Source organism: Cervus canadensis, chromosome 28, assembly GCF_019320065.1.
Source record: "Cervus canadensis isolate Bull #8, Minnesota chromosome 28, ASM1932006v1, whole genome shotgun sequence".
Classification (NCBI taxonomy): Eukaryota; Metazoa; Chordata; class Mammalia; order Artiodactyla; family Cervidae; genus Cervus; species Cervus canadensis.
The window spans coordinates 48,066,082-48,088,380 of NC_057413.1; the positions used below are offsets into that span (position 1 = coordinate 48,066,082).

The 22,299-nt window shown below is 52.9% G+C and overlaps 1 protein-coding gene across 6 annotated transcripts in view; it reads left to right on the forward strand.

The window, feature by feature from the left end:
- The first annotated feature begins 342 nt into the window (after positions 1-342).
- Positions 343-22,299, forward strand: part of CUL9 (cullin 9) — a 35,603-nt gene continuing 13,646 nt past the window's right edge. For 3 of the 6 annotated variants that reach the window (XM_043449347.1, XM_043449352.1, XM_043449353.1), the window contains exons 1-26: positions 494-640; positions 2,394-2,997; positions 3,557-3,711; positions 4,043-4,555; positions 5,059-5,194; positions 5,345-5,538; positions 5,825-6,224; positions 6,644-6,836; positions 10,410-10,617; positions 12,444-12,640; positions 13,020-13,237; positions 14,209-14,458; positions 14,553-14,658; positions 15,157-15,384; positions 15,633-15,723; positions 15,846-16,017; positions 17,374-17,479; positions 17,756-17,851; positions 18,057-18,232; positions 18,490-18,623; positions 18,980-19,159; positions 19,343-19,452; positions 19,530-19,712; positions 19,845-20,005; positions 20,224-20,452; positions 20,548-20,737. In XM_043449347.1, coding sequence (XP_043305282.1) covers positions 2,403-2,997; positions 3,557-3,711; positions 4,043-4,555; positions 5,059-5,194; positions 5,345-5,538; positions 5,825-6,224; positions 6,644-6,836; positions 10,410-10,617; positions 12,444-12,640; positions 13,020-13,237; positions 14,209-14,458; positions 14,553-14,658; positions 15,157-15,384; positions 15,633-15,723; positions 15,846-16,017; positions 17,374-17,479; positions 17,756-17,851; positions 18,057-18,232; positions 18,490-18,623; positions 18,980-19,159; positions 19,343-19,452; positions 19,530-19,712; positions 19,845-20,005; positions 20,224-20,452; positions 20,548-20,737 — 5,221 coding nt within the window. In that variant the 5' untranslated portion in view covers positions 494-640; positions 2,394-2,402. Of the gene's footprint in view, positions 456-493; positions 641-2,363; positions 2,998-3,556; positions 3,712-4,042; positions 4,556-5,058; positions 5,195-5,344; positions 5,539-5,824; positions 6,225-6,643; positions 6,837-10,409; positions 10,618-12,443; positions 12,641-13,019; positions 13,238-14,208; positions 14,459-14,552; positions 14,659-15,156; positions 15,385-15,632; positions 15,724-15,845; positions 16,018-17,373; positions 17,480-17,755; positions 17,852-18,056; positions 18,233-18,489; positions 18,624-18,979; positions 19,160-19,342; positions 19,453-19,529; positions 19,713-19,844; positions 20,006-20,223; positions 20,453-20,547; positions 20,738-22,299 lie in introns of those variants that run through there. The other 3 variants (XM_043449350.1, XM_043449351.1, XM_043449348.1) reach the window with 3 other exon arrangements.

Below are 22,299 nucleotides of genomic sequence, written 5' to 3' on the forward strand. Positions count from 1 at the left end.
TATTGGAGGGAGGGAGGGAGGTATGAACGCAAACCTTCTGAGAAACAAGAGTCTGTTTAATGAAATGCAAAGGGGTGCTTTTGGGCTGTTGAACTCTACTGATTTGACTTAAGGAACACATCGGGGGTGATGGTTAGGGCCTTTATCTTCAGCCCCAGCTGTGCTAGGTCCTTAGGTCAACACAGAGAGAAGCAATTTTAATTAATAGGAAAAAGAACGCAACCAATCCAAAGCCTTGGGTTTGGGAAACTCACGGCCACGTGACCTAGAGCAAACTAAGAGGACAGCCCTAGGATGGGAGTGCATTTTCGTGGGAGACGAAGAAAGCAGACCCAGTAAAGGGCAAGGAGGGCTTCAAAGCCGATATTGGAACGGAAAGGGCGGCCTACGGCTGCGGAAAAAGGGGCCACGCTACCACGTCCCCGAGGCTCCCCTTGCAGCGCGCCCCCAGACAGGTATACTACGCATGCTCCGTCTGCGCACGGTGCCGCCGCGCTCGCTGTGGGCCGCGTTGGGACCCGTAGCCGCCCGGGCGTGAGCGCGCTGGCGGCGTGACCCGGAAGGGAGCCGCGGAGGAGGCGGGGCCAGCACTGCGGGACCGGCGCCGGGCCCCAGCGAGGGCCGAGCCGGGAGGTGGGAGGTGAGAGGAGAGTTCTGCGCCCTCCCCGCTCCTGCCCCGTCCCTTCCCCGTCCCTTTCCCTGTTCCTTGGCCACTCTCCGTGGCGCTGACGGCAGGAGCCAGGTCTTGCCGAGATTCGCTCGGTCGGTCCGGTCAGCCTCCTCCGACCGCGCCCCCCCACCTCCTCAGCCCCCCAAGCCAGTTCTCGCGGCGGGTGCCCGCCTCCCCCGCCGCCCCTGCTGGCTTGCAAGCTCGGCCCTGACTTGCCACCTACGCTTACCTGCTGTCTCATCCCCGCAACCAAGACCTCGCCTCCGCATCTCAGTTTATTGCTCCTGTTCTCCAGCCCTTCCTCTGCCCCCATTTAGGCCTTTCCGATTGTGTTACTTCATCCTGCTCATCAGTTGTCCATCGCACATCACTTGGTTACCTCCCTGTCTTGCTCTCCTCCCCACCCCCCAACCCCCCGCATGCTATCTGGACCCCTACCCCCTTTGAGAGCCACATCCCGTCTTTCCCCTCTTCTTCACGCCTTTCTTCTACTCTCATCCTCTATCCATGTAACCCAACATGACCCCTGCTCTGATCACCATTTCTTCATTTGGGTTTGCTGTCCGTTCTTATCCTCACCATTCCCTGTTGCCCCCACGCTGCTTCACATCTTTCCCTGAACTCTAACATAGCCGTCACTCCGCACCTACTTATAATCTTCTTCTGACACATTAGCGTTCTACTTATCTGGGGACTGCTCCTACCATCTCCCTCACTAAGAATAGTAGTATTAGATTCTGTTTACTGAGCACTCTCACTGTATGCTAGAGGCTGTTCTGAATGGTTTATATATGTGATCTTAGTAAGTTTTTATGACAGTTTTGTAAGTTGGGTTTAAATATTATTATCTCGCAGAGGAGAAAACTGAGGCTTAGAGATTGAGTGACTTGTCCAAAAGTACGCATATAAGAAGTGAAGGAGCTGGAATTCAGAGTCCCATTTGTCTGAATCTGTACTGTATTGCCTCTCTCAATACCTCTACTGTCTCCTGACCTCATTCCCTACCCTTCAACTCCATGATTATTACCTACATCTAGATCCACTTGACTTAGACTTTTACCATACATACAGCATAAGGGCAGGGTGGGACTTGGTTTTTTTCCTCCCATAATTTTATTTGGATCCCTAGTCCCCTCTCCCTTTCCCAGTGTTCTCATATCTTTTTCTCATCCAGTCATCTGCCTCCTTTAGTCTCTCTTCTTAATATCTGCCACAACCCACCCCTTTATACCCACATTCCAGCTTTAACCTGTCATTTATGCTCCCTGTCCTGCTCCTTCCCCCATCCTGACTTTCCTGACTTGTTCTGGCCCCACTGTCTCACAGGCTGCTGTCCTACCTGCTCACCCATGTCATCCTTCTAAGTCCTGATTTGTACCCCTCAGCCACCCTCCTGTTCTGCCCAAATTGTCCTGATTAATCATCCGCTGTTTTTGTTATCTTACTTTCTCTTCTTCTCCTCCTCTCTTGTAATTTCTTCCGTTTTGGAAACCTTTTCATTTCCTCCTATCACTGTTTTTCACTTCGTTCTCCTTCTCTTACAAATCCCAAAGTGTGTTTAGGTTATTTATTCCATCCTATTCTTGGCCTTTCTCTTTGGCCTCCAAATTCCATGCAGCCTACCAATCACCCCCCACCCTGTGTGCGCCTCAAGGTTCCACCCCCTTCACGTAGGTTTTTCTCTTTCCCACAGTGCCTCTGTTTCTCTCCTTGTGTGTCCCAGGAAGTCAGGATGGTGGGAGAACGGCGCACTGGGGACCTCATGGTGCCCTTGGGGCCCCGGCTACAGGCATATCCCGAAGAGCTCCTTCGACAGCGGCCTGGGCAGGATGGGCATCCTGAATACCTGATCCGATGGAGTGTCCTGAGGTGTGGGGAAGTGGGCAGAGTGGGTGTGGAGGAGGGCAAGGCAGAGCACATCCTCATGTGGCTGTCAGCCCCCGAGGTCTATGCCAGCTGCCCCATGCTGTTAGGGGAACGGGCGTTGTCTAAGGGACCTCAGCACGAGACAGCTGGGGGTTCAGCAAGCTTTCCCCGAGACCCAGGCGGTCTGGATGACGTGGCCATGGGAGAGATGGAGGCCGACGTGCGGGCACTGGTGCGCAGGGCTGCCCGACAGCTGGCAGAAGGTGGGACCTCGAGCCTCACGGCCGCTGTGCTCCACACCATTCACGTGCTCAGCGCCTATGCCAGCATCGGACCCCTCACCGGGGTCTTCAGGGAGACGGGCGCCCTGGACCTACTCATGCACATGTTGTGCAACCCTGAGCCTCAGATCCGTCGGAGTGCCGGCAAGATGCTGCAGGCCCTGGCAGCCCACGATGCTGGTGAGAGACAGCCATGGGAAGAAGGGAGCCCCTGGAGAGAATGGGGCCACAGGAGTAAGAACAGGAAGAGGAGGGGTTTCCCAGCTCTGTAAGAGCACCTAGTATTTGGTAGACATCAATTTAATTGCAAAGGGAAAATGTAGATTAATAAGCCATCACAGGTGCAGAAACAGGATAGAATGATAGCACCTGGTTTAGCTGTCTGTCCTCAGGGAAGTAGCAGAGAAGAAATGAGAATAAGTTTATGTGTTCTGGTTGAAGATTTGTTAGTTGGTTGTGAAATCACTTTCGTAGGTTATAACCAACATTTTTTAAAAAATGTGAAACATCAGCTCAGAGCACTTAGTAGTGTAAGTTTTGTAGCATGAGATGTATGTTTCAGTTTCACATAGTTTACACTCGTGTCAGGTGACTGTGTGAAATGTGTCTGTTCCTCGGAGTCTCAGTCACAAAGAAGTTTGAAAGCCTCTGGGGTGGAGGATAGACAGTCTGGGGGCAGGTGATGTGGGGAGGCGTAGTGGGGATTGAGGAGAAGATCTGGGTCCGGTGTGCATTACAGGGAGTCGGGCTCACGTCCTTCTGTCACTGAGCCAACAAGACGGCATCGAGCAGCACATGGATTTTGACAGCCGCTATACTTTGCTGGAACTGTTCGCAGAGACCACGTCTTCCGAGGAGCACTGCATGGCCTTTGAGGGCATTCACCTGCCTCAGGTACCCTTGCAGCTGTGGGGGAAAGGCTGTGTACGAGGGCCAGGGCATGATTTCTGAAAATGTAGTTCAGGACTGCACCAGCACCAGGGCGGCCTGGGGAACCTACTAAAATGAAGGTTCATATTATCCTCCCCACACCGAGTCTCTGAGATGAGAACCCAGGAGTCTGTTTTAAGGCATTCCTTGGGTGTTTCTTATGTAAGTCACCGTTTGGGAACTGCAGGTGTGGGGATGAGGCCTTTATCCTTTTCTGGAGAGTCTGATGTCGAGGGAAAGGAGAGGGGTGGGAGCTGGGAGAAGAGGAAGTTACACCATGGACTGTGTCCTCCAGATCCCAGGAAAACTGCTCTTCTCCCTGGTGAAACGCTACCTGTGTGTCACTTCCCTGCTGGATCAGCTGAATAACAGTCCAGAGCAGGGGGCTGGAGACCGAGGCTCCCCAACCTCGAGGGAGGATTTGGGCCGGGAGAAGAGCCGGGGACAGCGGGAGCTGGAGTTCAGTATGGCTGTGGGCAACCTTATCTCGGAGCTGGTGCGGAGCATGGGCTGGGCCCGGAACCTCAGCCAACAGGGCACGTTGCCACCCCGGCCGACCCGGTCCATCTTTCAGCCCAGCATTTCAAGCCCCAGCCTTTTACTCCCCACCATCGTTGCGACCCCCAGGAGGCAAGGGCGGGCCTTCCGCCAGCGTGCTGAATTCTCCAGCCTTAGTGGCTACGGTGAGTATGTGCAGCAGACCCTGCAGCCGGGGATGCGAGTGCGGATGCTGGATGACTACGAAGAGATCAGCGCGGGGGACGAGGGCGAGTTCCGGCAGAGCAACAATGGCGTGCCCCCTGTGCAGGTGAGCAGGGCCACCACCGGGGGTCCGTCTGCGTGGGGCAGAGCTGGGGCATCATGCTTCATGCTGGGGGCTCTGGCCGGCCACCCAGGGAGAATACCCCCAGAGAACCGGAATGTTTTCAAGAGGATCAGTGATGGAGAGGGGGCTCTTGGAGGGCGGGGAAAATCTGGCAGGAGTGGGTGGGCTGTGAGGTCAAGGAGAAACTCCCTTGACCAGGAGCAGAACTGGTCTATCCAGATATCCCCACCCCTGGCAGTGGAGTGGGCTCGGAGGGACTGTGGGAGCAGAGGCCTTCCGGGTTAGGAGGAGAGGAGAAGCAGGGCATGCCTTGGTTGGGAAAGGGAGCCTTGTGTGTTGGAGATTTCCCAGGCCTAGCCTGGCGTGCCCCTGAGTGCTGCATGCCCCAAGCCTGGGTCTGGCCATCCACTCCAGCTTGCCCAGTGCGGGGTTCTCAGGGCTGAGCCCTCTCTCATCTTCTCTGTGTCTCCCTTTGTCCACACCAGGTCTTCTGGCAGTCGACGGGCCGTACCTACTGGGTGCACTGGCACATGCTGGAGATCCTGGGTCCTGAGGAGACTGCTGAGGACACGGCTTCAGTGGCTGCAGAGAAGGGGGCGGGGGCTGCTGTGTTGGGCACAGGTGAGCCAGGGAGGGGACAAGGACACTGTGTCTGAACAGAGGAGGAGCAGGCAGAATGCAGCCCTCTCAGGACCAGGAGCTGCCCCAGATGTTCAGGAATCCATTCAGTCCCCCGGCAGAGGCTGAGGCCCCCCGTGCCTGTCTCCCCAGCACTCCCCTCCTGGGACTGGAAGCCAGTGGACGGGCTCTGCTCTTTGCCATACCTCCAGCCCGAGCCTCAGAGGAATGAGGAACCGGGTTACCTGACCCAGGCTGAGTGGTGGGAGCTGCTCTTCTTCATCAAGAAGTTGGATGTATGTGAGCAGCAGCCAATATTCCAGAGACTTCGGGAGAACCTGGATGAGGTATTACAGACTGGAGATGCCTGATGGGGGTTGGGGTGGGGTTAGAGTTGGGATTCTCTAAGGTAGTTCACCCTGTGGGACTGCCTAGGGGAGGGTGAAGTGAATTTAGAGAGCTTAGAGGTTAGAGAGCCAAGGAATCCTTCCCTGGGGATGAGGCAAAGGCTGGGAGGCCCTAGGATGCAGGAAGTGTGCACGGGGCGCCAGCGTGAGGTGGCCCACCTCCTGCTACTGTCCCCATACCCTTGGTGTTGGCTCCTTCCTGAAGTATAAGCCTTTCTGTTGGCAGATCCTGGATGAGAAGGCCCTGGGTGAAATGTCTGTCTCCGTGGCCATGGCAGAGGGTCTGCTGCAGGTTCTCAGGAATCGGTTTGAGGGCAGCACCCTCAGTGACCTGCTCAACTCCCAGATCTACACCAAGTACGGGCTGCAGCCCGACGCTCTAAGTGGCTCGTCACAAAGCCACTCCAGTACCCTGGATCCTGAAGAGGAGTCGAAGTCAGAGGCCACCTTCTCAGAGGAGGAGACTGAGTCCCCCAAAGTGAAGGCCGAGCCCCTCAAGGCAGAGGCAGAGCCGGTCAAGGGAAAAACTGAGCCGCCCATGGCACAGAGCGATTCGCAGCTGTTCAACCAGCTTCTGGTGACTGAGGGGATGGCTCTGCCCCCCGGGATGAAGGAGGCAGCCAGTGGTGAGTCAGGTGCTGGGAGGGGAGGGCAGAGAGGTGGGAGTAAGTCCTGGGTCCCCCCCCAGAGAAGTGGGTCGTCAGGGGAGGGCATGCCGTGGAGCGAGATCACTTCTGCATGAGAAAGTGCATTGGAAGCGTGTATCCATTTTCCTTCCTTGGACCTCGATTATGTACAGTCCTTGCTGCCTTTCTTCAGTCTCCCTGGAAAAAGAGGGTCCGTTTTCTAGAATATCGTCATCTTCGTTGCCTGACTATTAAATCCCTCACACAGAGTTCGGAGCATTCTGGATGCAAGCTACAGTAGTGAACAGGGTGTTCAAACGTCAGTAGGATAATTGGGCTTGGCCGTTAGAGAGTTCCGAGGTGAAGATGCCACAGTTTTGTTTTTTTTTAAGCCACCGCCTTTCTGTCACGACTTTCAGAAATGATTAGAGCCTTGCGGGGTCCTGGGCCACGCAGCTCTCTGGACCAGTACGTGGCAGCGGTCGTGGCCACTGTGCAGATCTCCAGCTTGGACACCAGTCTGCAGCTCTCAGCACTCTGCGCTCTCTCCCAGGCCGTGGAGGAGGTCACAGAGCGAGACCACCCCCTGGTCCGTCCCGACAGATTCCTGAGGTTAGAACCCTGTGGAGGGAAGTGGGAGTTATGGTTTAAGCTGTCAGTTGGGGGAGGATAGTGGTAGGGAGGAAAGGAGCTAGGAGATCAAGAGTTAGAAAGGCTGGGGGAAAGAAGGGTCAGCTTGAGGTGTAACTGAGTAGGAAGGTGGACTATATGGTGGTTAATATTCTTGGAGCACTTGTTCCGTGCCAGGCTCTTGTGCTTAAAGTTTTATAAGCATTCTCTCTTTAAATCCTCCCATCTCCAGAGGAAAACCTGATGCTATTCTTATCCACTGTGTGGGTCAGGGACTGAGGCTTAGAGAATTTAAGTAACTCGCCCAATATGACAGATAATAGAATCAGGATTCAAATCGAGGTCCTTTTGGCTTTTGAGTATTTTTTTTTTTTCTCTCTCTCTACTTTCTTCCTATTAAATTGAAAAATAATTAATGAATTAATTTGGCTGCCTCAGATCTTAGTTGTGTCACTCAGGGTCTTCGTTGCATCATGCAGGATCTTTCATGTGCAGTACATGGACTCTCTAGTTGTGGTACACAGACTCAGTAGTTGTGGTCTGCAGGCTTAAAGCCCCTTGGCATGTGGGATCTTAGTTCTCCGACCAGGGATCGAACCCACATCCCCTGCATTGCAAGGCAAATTCTTAACCACTGGACCACCAGGGAAGTCCCCTAAATTTTTTAAAAAATACTTCTTAGTTACAAGTAGTACACCATTACATTCTTATTTTAAAAGATCCAGAGAATGAAAAGTCAGAGTTCCATTTTACTGCTGTTGTCACACATCTCAGCACATATCCTTCAGACCTTCTAGAGGCTTATATCTGTTAGTGTGTCTTCTGCATTTGAGTTTTAGTATATGTGATCACCCTCTGCCTGTTTCTGCAGCTTTCTGCCTGCACGCAGTGTGTCTGCATGCAGTATGTCCGTCCGCGTGGTGCTGCCTCATTCTCACTGCTGCCTTGGACTCTGCAATGTGATTATATCCAAATTCAAATGTAGCCTTATTTTGTAAAATTTTATTTTGTTGAAGGATATAGTTGATTTACAATGTTATGTGAATTTCTGCTGTACAGTATAGTGATTCATTTGTGTATTCTTTTTCAGATTCTTTTCCATTATCTTTTATTAGAGGATACTGAGTATGGTTTCCTGTGCTATCCAGTAGGAGTTTGTTGTTTATCCATCCTATGTATAATAGCTGGCAGCTGCTACTCCCAAACTCCCTGTCCGTCCCTCTCCCACCCTCCTCCCCCATTCGGCAACTACAAGTCTGTTCTCTCACACACAGTGTTCTAAGGGATCTATTTTTCCTCACATCTGCCAGCACTGGCTATTATCATTTTCAAAAACCTATCAGGTTGACAAAATTTTGAAGTGATTGGTATCTTTTTGTCTTTAATTTCTTGAGAAGTTAGGCATATTTGCATGCGCTTCTTGTATTCTCCTATAAATATTCTTATCCGTTGCCCATTTTCTTCTTGGGTCTTTGTCTTTTTTTTATTGATTTGCAGACATTCTGGATATTAATTCATTATTTCTGTTCCAAATATTGTCTCTTCTATAATCATATTTTCTTTATTTTCTGAATATAAGATAATACATATGATTCCTATAAGAAAATGAAAATTATGAGAATAACAATCATCTGAAAAGCCTCTATGCAGAGATAGTCACTGTTAACATTTTAGTAAACATCCTTACATATTTCTTTGTTTATTCATGTACATCACCTCTGGATATTAACTTGTTTGCAGTAAATCAGGGCTCCAGAGAGGGGGCTATATATTTAAAATACGTTTGGTTCACATTGTAGTCCTCGTAAGGCCCATGAGAGAAGATGGAAAGCAGCTCTGCCCCGGGAGGGACCACGAGTGCTCTGGCCACTGGTCCCCCTCAGCACTGGGTGGGGTTATGGCTCTGTGGGGCCCCGGATCCCTGCACCTCCAGGCCTTGAAACCCCAGAACAAACCTTGTTGTCCAACACAAGAGGCAGGAGTAAACAGAACCTTCTCAGTGCTTTTATTTGCGTTATTTCTCAGGATTTGTCTTTTTGTCCTCCATTCCTTCCTAGTTCCCAGACCAACTTCATCTCTGCCCCAGGGCAGAAAAATGTTAGTCCAGCTTATTTCCCCTTGAGACGCTCACTGTGACCCAAGGATTCTGCAGGCACTGCTTCCTTCCCTTCAGATCTGCGTTTTCACCTGACCCTTTCTGTAGCTTAGGTGCCCAGGGTCTTGTCTTGGGGCTAGTATCTTTTATTATGTTGAACTTTTAGATTTTCATGCTGCTGTCTTTTTCAACTTTTTTTTTAATGGTTTCTAGGTTTGAAGAGGGTCTATTCCATTTTAGGACTATAAAAATATTTCCTATACTTCCTAAAAATATCTGTGACTTTACTTTTCACATACATTTTAAAATCTGTTTGCAGTCTATTTTTGCAAGTGGAGTGAAGCAGAGCTCCAGCCTTCCTTTTTTCAGATGGATAGCCACATGTCTCTGCCTCATGTTTTGCATGGTCCTTGCTGTCCTCACTGGCTGAGATGCTGCCCTTATCTCTCTTCTAATCTGTTTGGCTATGCTGTATTTCCAGAGTTTTAATCATTATAAGTTTTATTTTGATAAGTAGTAGGCAAGTCTACAGTTATTTCTTTCCAACCAGTCCTTGACTATTCTTGCCTATTTTATTTTCTCTTTCTGTGCCTAAATCTGTCATTTTTTTCCCTCTTGATTTTAGTTATATTTTACATCAGGTTGCATCATCTGGTGTGCAACAATAATGAAATAGCTTATTCATAATAGAAATAAAAATATTTCAATACAAGTCTTTGTCAGCATAAGGCTGAGGGCAAGAGTATCTGCAGGCTACCATACTCTTATGCACTTGTCGGCTTGTCATTTTTTTTTTTAAGATCTTTTGTAGACCAGTTGAAACATTTTTCTCTTGGTAAGGGCATTTTGTTTATTTATTTATTTTGGCTGTGCTGGATCTTAGTTGCTGTGCAGACTTTTGTCTTTGGCCAGCAGCTGCTACTCTGTAGTTGTGCATGGGATTCTCATTGCAGTGGCTTCTCTTTGTGGAGCACAGGTTTTGGGGCACACGGGCTTCAGTAGTGGCAGCTCCCAGGCTCTAGAACATGAGTTCAATAGTTGTGACTCACAGGCTTAGTTGCTGCACAACCTGTGGGATCTTCCCAGATCAGGGATTGAACCCGTGTCTCCTGCTGTTGGCAGGTGAATTCTTTACCACTGAGCCACCAAGGAAACCCTGCCCTTTTTTAAAACAAAAACAAAAACACCTTTTGGGCATTTTGATTTTAACATTATGGTGAATTTGTAGATTTATTTGAAAAGATGAGCCAGAGCTCATCACCCTTTTGCTATATTGCCTACTCGATGAGGAGAAGAGCTGAGACAGACTGCAGAGGAGCAGGCAGCAGGAGGGAGCCTGAGGCGGGGATGGTAGGATGGAGAGGGTGAGGGGGGATGGACTGCATCTTTGTGGACAGGCTTGGACGGGCAGTCAGGCGAGACTCTTGGGATGGGAAACCCTGATGTCTCTTCTCTCTCAGGGAGAAGCTGGTGAAGACGCTGGTGGAGCTGCTGACCAACCAGGTGGGAGAGAAGATGGTGGTGGTGCTGGCTCTGCGGCTCCTTTACCTGCTCATGACCAAGCACGAGTGGCGCCCGCTCTTCGCCAGGGAGGGCGGCATCTACGCTGTGCTGGTCTGCATGCAAGAGTACAAGACTTCCGTCCTGGTGCAGCAGGCGGGGCTGGCGGTGAGTGGGCCGGGCCTGGCGGTAGAGTGATGACCAGGGTGGGTAGGTCAGGGGTGGGCTCTGCTGGTCTTGAGGAGGTTCTCTGATAATTCAAACAAGGAGGAGACATTGGGATGGAGGAGATCCAGCTGGACAGTCCAGGAGACAAAACGCCTGTGTGGAGGCAGGGAGAAAGGTGTTTCTGAGAATGACTCCCAGGTTTAAAGTTGAGCAGCAGGGGTGGATGGGGTGGTCTTTCACTAGTGGGGAACTCTGAAAGAGGAAGCGATGTGCAGAGAAAGTCAAGTTGAATTTTTACGTATGTTGACTTTTCCAAGGATTTTTACTAACAACCTAGTGCCTGATTAAAGTCAAAATTTTTAGATGTGACAGTAATTTTTAGCCATTTTATCTGAGTGGTCCCAGAACACAGAAAGTACCTCCTCACCAGATGTGGGTAAAGCCAAGCCAGCATTGCATTGCAGCCTTGCCAACCCTGGGCCCAGGGAGTGGGGAGAGGAGGCCCTTGTTTAGGGAGGAAGATTCAGCTTTCTGAGTGCTGCAGACAGAGGAGCAGGCTGGTGGGGAGGCCTGGCCAGTGTGTGCTCCGTTTAACCTGAGGCTCCCTGAGGGGACAGGCAGGCCTTGTCCAGAGCAGTTCTGAGCATGGATGCCAGCAGTCCAGTGGACTGGAGCACAGGTGCTCTTGGGGCAGTCTGTGCCTGGGGGAGGCCAGCAGGCTCTTCCTTTATGGGGCCAACCTGCTGCTGCTTCTCCCCAGATCAGCCAAGCATTCCGAGTCCAGACCAGGTCTGCTCAAAGAATTCCCTGATCCTTTCAAAGTGCATGACCAAATGCTTCTGAACTCAAATTCTTGCCCTATAACAGAATTGCATCAGTTTGTTTATAACTTAAGATGTCCAGAATTCAGCTTGGAGCGGGGAAGGTAGTGTAGCCAAAGGGAGAAAACTTCATTATGAGGTGGCATTTGCTTGATGGGTCCAGCCCTCACCAGGGGATCGTCCTGAGGAGTAAGCTCTCCTTTCCTCCATCCCAATGAGATTTCCTCTCCAGAGTCAGCCCTTTCACCAGCCAAGACCTTCTCCACTCTGATGGTTTAGTGTTCATCCTAATTTCAGTTTCTCTGAGAACCAGCCAACGCATTTGCACGTTCCAAGTATTTTTTCCTGTAATTCCAGCCTCACTCTGCCTGTGAGGCAACCCAAGTAGCCTCATCCAGGCAGGCTGGATACTGGCTTTGGCGGCCTGGGGACGGGGGCGGGAGTGTTGGCATACAGGTGGTAGAGACAGTGGGGGAGAGCCTGAGGTTGCATGGAGTGGGGTGGGGTGCAGAGTTTGAGGAGAAGGGGGACTCAGAGCTTCCGTGGTTGGGATCAGGCATTAGAGGAACTCCAGAGAGGTAGGATGACTAGGAGGACAAGAAGTTACAGAACTCTGAGGGAGAGGTTTTTTAAAGGGAGGAGCGACCGAATGAGATGGAAGGTGGCTTCAAGCAAAGTCTTGAATACGCATTGAGGCTGTGAAAGGGCTCCGTCCGGAGGGGATGCTGCGAATGGGTGGCCACCCACCTCTGCATGGCCGAGCTTCAGTCCTGGCAGAGAGAAGCTGTGTGTTCACGTTACCCTGGAGCCTTGGGTTTTCTGGCTGGCTTTCTTTTCTTTTTTTTTAAAAAAGCCTTTGATGTCCCATCACTGCCTCTTTCATTTCTATTTGCAAACAACTCAGCTGCCCCAGAGTTTGAGGTCTAGAATGCAGCCCGGCTCTCTCCCCTCTTCTGCACAGAGGCCGTGCCCACTCCTGACTCTGTCTCCACACCCCCTGCTCAGGCGCTGAAGATGCTGGCCATCGCCAGCTCCTCGGAGATCCCCACGTTTGTCACTGGCCAAGATTCCGTCCACCCTTTGTTTGACGCCCAGATGACCAGGGAGATCTTCGCCAGCATCGACTCGGCCACCCGCCCGGACTCCGAGAGCCTGCTCCTCACTGTCCCTGCTGCCGTGGTCCTGATGCTGAACACAGAGGGGTCAGGATCTCCCCTCCCGAATGCCAGACTCCTGTTAAGCCCCACGCCCTGCCGCTCCCCTGCCCCGGGCTCATGTGCTCCGCAGAAGCTCCCTTCCCACTGTCACCTCTGGATGAAATGCCCTGGCCCTCTCGGGGTGGTGCTAGAAGAGAGGCCAAGTGGTTGAGGGTAGGGAGGTTCCAGAGATCAGAGACCCCTGTCCTTCTTTCCTGGGGTTGGGAGGAGTGACCTGAGGTCAAGAGACCAGGTGTCTGTCCTCAGAGGGACCCCTGGAACCCCTCTGTCCCCAGCCACAGGGCTCCTCCCTTTCTGCTAGCTCTCTGCTTCCTTCTCATTCATTCTCTTTCAATTTCTTCCCGGGACACCTCCCTCCTCCCAGCTGCTCCTCCGCGGTGAGAAACGGCCTCCTCCTGCTCAACCTACTTTTGTGCAACCACCACACTCTGGGAGACCAGATCATCACCCGTGAGCTGAGAGACACCTTGTTTAGACACTCAGGCATAGCACCGGGGACAGAACCCATGCCCACCACCCGCACCATCCTCATGATGCTTCTCAATCGCTACTCGGAGCCACCTGGCAGCCCCGAGCCTGCAGGTACCGTTGTGGAGGTAGTGGGTGTACTGAGGAGCTGGTCCCCGCCCGTGGCCAGGAGGACTCAGGTTTACACCCTAGTTCCTTGCTGAAAAGACACGATGACCCTTCAGGAAATGAATGAGGGCTTTCGTGCTCAAGTTAGGTCTCAAGGAGGACTTCCTGACCGGGAGGAGAGGGGACTTTTAGAATAGGTGCAGGGAGATTGGTCTTCTCTGTATGGCTTTAAACATAAAAGGACTTTCATCTGTCTGGGCTGGGTGCGGTCCACTCTTCCTGGTCACTGCAAGGTTGGTTGAAATGACTTCTAGAGAGGCCTTTGGTAGAGGAATTGTAACTTGTGATACAGAAGTTTGTGACTTAGAATGTGAAATATTGATACCGTAGGGAAGAAACGCTCTGTATTCAACGCACAAGTGAAACCTGGAAGTATGGGGGCAAATTGAAATAGGCACTGTATCTTCTAGTCTGTACCTCTGAAGCCACCATGCTCGGTAGTATAGGGGACGTGACTATAATAGCTAGTATTTGTTGGCTTGTGTAGTACCATAGCTCACATTTAGTAATCAGAGAGAGTAGTGGGACCGTATGAAGTAACACTGTGCTGTTTAACTTGACAGCGTTTGCCATACTGATTTTTTTTTTTTCCGGATATAGCTAGATATATATTCAGTCTACTGACTCAATGGACATGGGTTTGAGCAAACTCTGGGAGTTGGTGAAGGACAGGGAAACCTGGCAGACTGCAGTCCATGGGGTTGCAAAGAGTAGGATGTGACTTAGTGACTGAACAACAACAGAGATATATATTTGCGGCCAGAAAAAGAAGTCCGCCACTGTTGAGTAGAAACAGTCGATGTCCTCACAATGGGGGAAAGTTCGGGGGTGGTTTTCTGTATCTGCTCATCTCAGTCTGACCAGCTCGTGTGACTCTTCTTCATACCTGTATTTTTCCCTCCCGTGTGTCTGGGCAGCAGCACCGGAGACCCCCAGTGCCCAGGGCCAGGAGGGGTCCCCTGAGCTGCTGATCCGATCCCTGGTGGGGGGCCCGTCTGCAGAACTCCTCCTGGACTTGGAGCGCGTGCTGTGCCGAGAGGGCGGCCCGGGGGGCGCCGTGAAGCCCCTCCTCAAGCGCCTCCAGCAGGAGAGCCAGCCCTTCCTCCTGTTCCTGTGGACTCTGGACGCCCCCGGGCCCAATAAAACCCTGCTGTTGACGGCGCTGAGGTGAGAGGCTGGGCTGGGGTGGGGGGCCCCCGTGTGTCGGGAGCGAGGGCAGCTGGCAACTGCAGGGGCTTCACTTTTTGCCACCCCTCGCCAGGGTCATGACCCAGCTGCTGGATCACACTGAGGCCATGGTCCTCCCCTGGCACGAGGTCTTGGAGCCCTGCCTCAACTGTCTGAGTGGCCCCGGCAGTGACTCTGAGGTACCCGAGCCCTGGCCAGGGTGGGCAGGCAGGCAGCCCAGAGGCACCAGCTGCTGGGTGAGGCCCCGGGGGGCACAGCACAGCCTGCCTGGATGGGCCGGGACACTGGGAGGGAGTGGAGGAAGGAGGCCAGAACCGAGGCCTTCTCACTGCGCCTGAATTTTAGATTCTGGGTTTGGGAGAAGCCCACGTTCCCCAGTCCATGCAGTCCTTACTCTCTGCCTTTGGCGGGGGAGGCGGGGCGTGTGCCCTGTGGGGAGAGGCTCAGGCACTGAGGCTGGTGCCAGAAATAGGCTGGTCCTGGCAGGAGGAAGCCTGCAGAGCGGTGCCCCAGCTCTGCCCCTCACCCCTGGGTCCTCACCCCAGCATTCTGTGCCAGCCTGTCTTTGGTACTCTGCTCTCAAGTTCTCCGAGATCTCAGCCACCGCACCCCACATCTAAGGCCACCCCCAGCCCGCCCTTTGCATCCCCATGTTAATCTCGGCGTCTCTGGGCCAGATTGTCCAGGAGCTGCTGTGCTTCCTGTATCGCCTGGCCTCCACGCACAAGGACTACGCGGTGGTGCTTTGCTGCCTGGGAGCCAAAGACGCCCTCACCAAGGTCCTGGAGAAGCACTCGGCTCAGCTGCTGCTGGCCTGCGAGCTGCGGGACCTGGTGACAGAGTGTGAGCAGCACGCCCAGCTCTACAGCAACCTCACCTCCAGCATCCTGGCGGGCTGCATTCAGGTGAGGAGCCTGCGGGTCCAGGCTGAGGGAGGCGGCAGCCGGGGGACGGGGCCTCACCGTGTCCCTCTGGCACAAGTGGTGGCAGATCGAGGGCCCTTGTTCCCCAGCCCTTAGCCCACGTGGTTCTATTCTGCCAGGATTCTGGAGAACGGGGCTGAGTGCTCTGTCGCCTCTTGACTCTTTCTCCACGTGTGTCTCCGTATGCCTGCCCCCTCCCCACACCCTTTCTCTCCGTGTCCCGGCTGCAGATGGTGCTGGGCCAGATCGAAGACCACAGACGAACCCACCGCCCCATCAACATCCCCTTCTTCGACGTGTTCCTTAGGCATCTCTGCCAGGGTTCGTGCCCTCATCTGCTTCCTCCTGCGGCCACCCCAGCCTCTGCTCCCCCTTCCCTTCCTGCTCCCTTGTCCCCTTTCTGTCTTCTCTCTCAACTAACCAGGCTTCCCGCGGGCCCACAGGTTCCAGCGTGGAAGTGAAAGAGGACAAGTGCTGGGAGAAGGTGGAGGTGTCGTCCAACCCGCACCGGGCCAGCAAGCTGACGGATCGCAACCCGAAGACCTACTGGGAGTCCAACGGCAGCACCGGCTCCCACTTCATCACCCTCCACATGCACCGTGGTGTTCTCGTGAGGTGTGAGCACGCCCGTGTCCACCTGTCCGTGCACATGGATATTCTGACACGCCCCAGTACACGTCCTCAAAGAATTACCTACATACACACAACGCCGACTTACGCCCTGTGCCTGAGGGGCCTCAGACTCGTTTCGTGAAGTGAACAGACACGCGTGTCGGCCTGATCTCCCAGAGCACAGTGTAGACCTCCCCTCTCCCCCCGAGCCTGCTCCCTCCACCAGACACACGTCGCCGCCCTGTGCTTTGATCGAGGTAGAGCAGCAGCTCCCCCACTCCCCGTGTGGGCGTTGGTTTGCTGTGTGCTCTGCGCCAGGTACCCTGCGAGGGCCTGGAGCCTCACCAACAGTGAGATGAGGGGCCTGTCTGCGGGGATCTGACAGTCTTACTGGGGAGCCAGGCTGGAAGAGCAGCAAGAGAGAGTGAGAAAAAAGTGATAGTTGACAGGCGTGCTGGATCCTGATGCCACCTGAGATCTCAGAGGAGGCTGCAAACAGAGGCTGAGTGGGTTAAGTTTGTGGTAGAAGTTGGCTGGGTAGAGAGAGGCCAACAGATATGGGGACAGCATCTGTGCAGGATGGAAGCAAGAAACAATGATGTACTGGGGGGAACTTGGAAGTAATTGTGCTTGGCTGGGATGAAGGGTCTGTGTAGTGAAGTGGCAGGAATGGAAGCTGGAAAAGGAGGAAGAATCAGTTGAGTTTTATTCTGAAATTTGAGGAGCCACTGAAGGATTTCAAGAGGGGAAAAGACAAAAGTAGGTTTTTTTATTTAGAGAACTCTGGCAGTTATGTGAATTTGGCTGGCAGGCCGGGACAGAGTTGGAAGGTTTACTGAGTGGTGAACGTTCAGCGAGGCGGCGGGAACGGGAATAGACAGCGAGGAGGCGGAGGACGGGGAGAGCTTGAGAGGTGATCTGCGGTACCTGCCGCTGGCTGGATGAGGGAGACGTCACGTGTGCTAGTTGGATAGCTGGATGGGTGCCAGTTCTCTTTCCCAGGAGAGAAGTGGGAGGAGGAGCAGGTTTCTGCGGACAGATGACCGATCCGTGTGGGCACGTGGGCCTGGAGGTGCCTGTGGGCGCGGCATGGACCTGTCTGTTGGATGTGCGGCTTGCAAGCTCAGGAGAGCGGTCTAGGGTAGAGACTTGAATTTGGAGTCCTTCGGCTGTTAACTTTCAGCTGAAACCATGGGTTTACGTGAAATCACTTTGGGGGAAGGTAAAGGGAAAAGCAGGGAGCCTGGGGAAGACCAACGCTTAAGAAGAGGACAGGAGTCTGAAGAGGATGTGCTGGGCGGAAATCGTTTTGCACCCAGATCAGGGCCCTTGGTTCTGATTGAGTCCTTTCTCTCCCAGGCAGCTGACTCTTCTGGTGGCCAGTGAGGACTCGAGTTACATGCCGGCCCGGGTGGTGGTGTTTGGGGGTGACAACGCCAGCTGCATCAACACGGAGCTCAATACGGTGGGGACCCCATGCCTGCTTCCCCTTACTCTCCATCCTTCTGTTGGTCCCGGGGGCCTCATCAGATGGACCCAGTGCCTGTGAAGCTCCCACATCCCTTCCTCCCGGGCAGGCACTGCTTTGTGAGCCGAGAAAGTGGAATCAGGGTGGTGGAGGTGCATAGATCCACAGGCACGGGATGGGAGAGTTAAGGGGCACACACTGTCACAAACTCGGTTGCTGTCAGCAGTCTTCCGGCTCCACTCCTGTCTCTTCCTCCTCTTTCCACCCCGCCAGGTGAACGTGATGCCCTCTGCCAGCCGGGTGGTCCTCCTGGAGAACCTGAGCCGCGTCTGGCCTGTCATCCAGATCCGCATAAAGCGCTGCCAGCAGGTGGGGCTGGGGGACTGGGGGGCACAGGGTCCAGGAGGAAGCAAAGGCTCTCCCTAGCAGCTGGTTCTCCAGTGTTCGGGGGCCAGGCTTAGATCAAGGGTCCTCCTCGGTCTGCTGGCCGTGTGTGGCCCAGGAGCCTGCTGAGTTCCAGAGAGGCGGGAGTGCCTCCAGGGAGCCGAGGGCATGAGAACTGTGCCCCTTGCAGGGCGGCATCGACACCCGGGTTCGGGGTGTGGAGGTCCTCGGCCCCAAGCCCACTTTCTGGCCGCTGTTCCGAGAGCAGCTGTGTCGCCGTACATGTCTCTTCTACACCATTCGGGCCCAAGCCTGGAGCCGGGACATCGCGGAGGACCGCAAGCGCCTCCTCCAGCTCTGTCCCAGGTAGGTGGGCAAGGAGTGGTGGATGGCTAAGGGAGCAGGGTGCAGCCAAGGAGATACTGTTAGTCGGGGGAGAGGGGAGCAGAGTCTCAAAGATCAAGCAGCAGCTGGAGGAGGGAACAGAGCAGAGACCAGAAGTGTGTGGTGGAGGGGGAGCAGGGTGAAGGACCAGCTCATCTCGGGGTGATTGAGAGTTGAGCACAGGTGGGTGGAGGCCTGAGGAAGTCTTTAATCCTTGACCAGACACTCTTTGTCCCCAGACTGAACAGGGTTTTGCGTCACGAGCAGAATTTTGCAGATCGCTTCCTCCCTGATGAAGAGGCCGCCCAAGCGCTGGGCAAGACCTGCTGGGAGGCCCTGGTCAGCCCCCTGGTGCAGAACATCACCTGCCCGGGTAACCGCCCCCACCCTGGCCCCACTAACCCGCTCCTTGTAATTATCCCCAGGGCTGACCTGAGTTAATGCTCTTGGCTCTCTTGGTTCCTGTCTCTATCCCCGAAGGCCTGTCACCTCAATGTCCTCTCCTCCCTGCCCCAGGGACTGCTCCCTGGGACTCTGGTGTTTGAATCCTCCCCAGCCCAACACTGTCCCCAGGTCCCCAGGCTCCAGCGGAAGCAGACCTTGGTGAGGGGAGGACTGGGGCCCTGCCAGCCCCAAATCCTTTTCATGCAGTCGCTTCCCCTCTCTCCTCCTCCCGGGCTCTCCATTCTATCGCCCATGGAGGCCTGTTCCTGACCTGTCTTCTTGTAGATGCGGAAGGTGTGAGCTCCCTGGGGTGGCTGCTGGATCAGTACCTAGAGCAGAGGGAGAGCTCTCGGAGCCCCCGGAGTCGAGCCGCATCCTTTGCCTCTCGTGTGCGTCGCCTTTGCCACTTGCTGGTGCACGTGGATCCTCCTCCCGGACCTTCTCCTGAGCCATCCGCCCGGCCCCGTGAGTCCCCGCCGTGGCCGGTTGAGTTAAGAATCCAGGCAGCGGTGCTGTCTGGTTCCTCTCTCCTGCGTTTTACTCTTCCTTCCTGCTTTGCCACGGGCCTTCCCGGGGCTGAGTTCCCCGGTCGCTGGGACTCACCCAGTGGCTGAGACGAGCCTGTTCCTTTGCCCTCTGTGTCCGCAGCCAGCAAGAGCAGTAAGGGTCGGGACTGGAGCCCTGGGCCTTCCCCCGTTCTTCCAAGCAGCAGCTTGAGGAACATAACGCAGTGCTGGCTGAGCGTGGTACAGGAGCAGGTAGGCAGCGGGGCTGAGGTCGGGGCAGGGCCGGGGCTGCTGGGCGGCTCCTGGGCTGCGATTTCCCATCTCCTCAGGTCAGCACATTCCTGGCTTCGGCCTGGAGGGCCCCGGACTTCGTGCCCCGCTACTGTAAACTCTACGAGCGCTTGCAGAGGGCAGGCTTGGAGCTCTTTGGGCCCCGGGCGGCCTTCACTCTGGCCCTGCACAGCGGCTTCTCTGGTGCCTTGCTGCAGCAGTCTTTCCTCACCGCTGCCCACGTGAGTGCTGGGCCCAGCAGCCTCCCAGGCCCCTTCTGCCCTGCCCTTTCACCTCCTTCCTCCCCCAACCCCGCCCCCCACAAACTCTGCTCCCTCTTCATGGTTTGCTGCTGCCCTTTCCATTGCCCCCAGATGAGTGAGCAGTTCGCCCGGCACATTGACCAGCAGATCCAGAGTGGCCTGATGGGTGGAACCCCTGGAGTTGAAGTACTGGGGCGGCTCCAGTGGCACCTGGAGCCCATCATGGTCCTCTCTGGCCTGGAGCTTGCCACAACTTTTGAGCACTTCTACCAGTGAGTGCGGGTCTGGAGAGGCAGGGTGTGCGAGGCCTAGAGTGAGTCTTAGAGGGAAGGCAAGGGAGGTGCAGTGGGGAGGCGAGGTTAAGATGCAGAGATGGCTGTGGCTCTGGTGTGGAGGATGAGGCAGGCTGCAATGGGGGGACCTATATTCTGGAGCGGGAGGCCCTGCCGAGCGCCCACATTGAGGCTCGGCTGGGCTGTGCACGCTGCAGGCACTACATGGCGGACCGTCTTCTGAGCTTGGGCTCAAGCTGGCTGGAGGGGGCCGTGCTGGAGCAGATCGGCCTTTGTTTCCCCAACCGCCTCCCCCAGCAGATGTTGCGGAGCCTGAGCACCTCGGAGGAGCTGCAGCGCCAGTTCCACGTATACCAGCTCCAGCAGCTGGACAAGCTGTTCTTGGAGCAGGAGGACGAGGAGGAACAGGGCCTGGAAGAAGAGGAGGTAAGAGCAAGGGAAAGAGTAGGGGAATAGGCGAGCAGGAGAATCTGGACCAAAGAAGGGAGCCCAAGAGCCCTTGGAATCCTTCTGTCTCTCAGGAGGAAGAGGAGGAAGAGGAGGCCGAGAAAGAGCTCTTTATCGAAGATCCAAGTCCAACAGTCTCTGTACTGGTCCTGTCACCACGCTGCTGGCCCGTCTCCCCTCTCTGCTACCTGTACCATCCCAGAAAGTGCCTTCCCACAGAATTCTGTGATGCTCTTGACCGCTTCTCCAGTTTCTACAACCAGAGTGAGGAGATAGGGACAGGCAATTGGAGATTGGGGTGAGATTTGGGGTGGCATCTCAGAGAGGAAGCGGAGAGAGGATCTTTGGACAGGAATGCGTAGATAGGAAGAAAAGTGGTTTCTAGATAGAACCATCCCTAGGGAATGATGAAGTGTGGGTTAGATCTTCATTAATTTCTCTCATTTTCTTCACCTTTGTATGAACTTGCTCTGTTTTTCCTTTTTTAACTCGAAGTTGTATGCTTATTTAATTTTTAGTCTTTTCAGATTTCTGGTTTTCAAATGAAAGTATTTAAGGCTGTTTTATTTCCTATCAACATTGCTTTAGCTGCATTCAGTAAGGTCTTGGTTTTGTGTGTTTTTTTTAAAGAGTCTTTTTTTTTAAATTGAGGTAGAATTAGTATTCAATGAAGTACACAAATCTTAATTATAGCTTAATGAAATTTATATCCATATGCCCTCCTGTAAGCAGTGCCCCCGCCTGATCAAGATATGGAACATTGCCAGCCTAGCAAAAGGCTTCCTCCTTCATGTCCCCTTTCTAGTCAGTATCTTCTTCCAGGAGAAATTACTATTCTCCCTTTTATCATCGTAGGTTTCCGCCTTTAATTTAAACATCATATAGATGGAATCATAGAGTATGTATTCTGCGGTGTCTGATTTCTCTCACTGGATGTAATGTCTGTGGGAGTTTTTCAGGTTGGCAGTTAAACATCATTACTTTGTTCTTTTGCATTGCTGATTCATGTTCCACTGCATGAATTATGGATATTTGGGATGTCACATAAGTTTTTATCATGTAGTACTTGATTATTGTTTAGTTACAAGAATTTTCTAATTTCCATTTTATTTCTTTGATTTATTAGTTTTCTGGAAGTATATATTTTTAAGTTTCCAAACTTTTTTTTTTTTTTGCTTAGTCATCTTTTGGTTTAGATTTTAACCTTCATTCCCTGTGGCCAAAGAAAGTGATTTCTGTGATTCTGAATCTTTGCATTTAGTGAGACTTATTTCATGGCCTAGTAGGTGATCAGATTTTATAAGTGTTCTGTGTGTGATTAAGAAGAATGTGTACTCTTCAACTGTTGGATATAGGATTCTATATATTCCTCTAAATTGACCTTGTTAATTGTGTTGTGCAAATCTGTATCCTTACTCATGTTTGTTTGCTTGATTTATTACTTACAGAAGTTTGCTAAAATTTACCATTACAATAGTGAAGTTTTAAACTTCTAGTCATGTCAGTTTTACCTTATGTATTTTTTGACTACATTATCAGATACAAGGTTAAAATCATTTAACAGTAGATAATAATAGATAGAACTTTATATAGCAATAATAATAGAACTCTCTGCAATGATGGAAAAGTTCTTTTCTGTGCTGTCAAAAATGACAGCCATTCATGTCTACTGAGCACCTGAAATGGGACTAGTGTGACTGAGGAACTCAGTATTTAATTTTATGTACTTTAGAGTTTAATGTTAAATAGCCACATGTGGTAAGTGGCTACCACATAGTAGACTATGTAGATTTAGAATCTTCATGGTCATTTAAGCCTTATTGTAA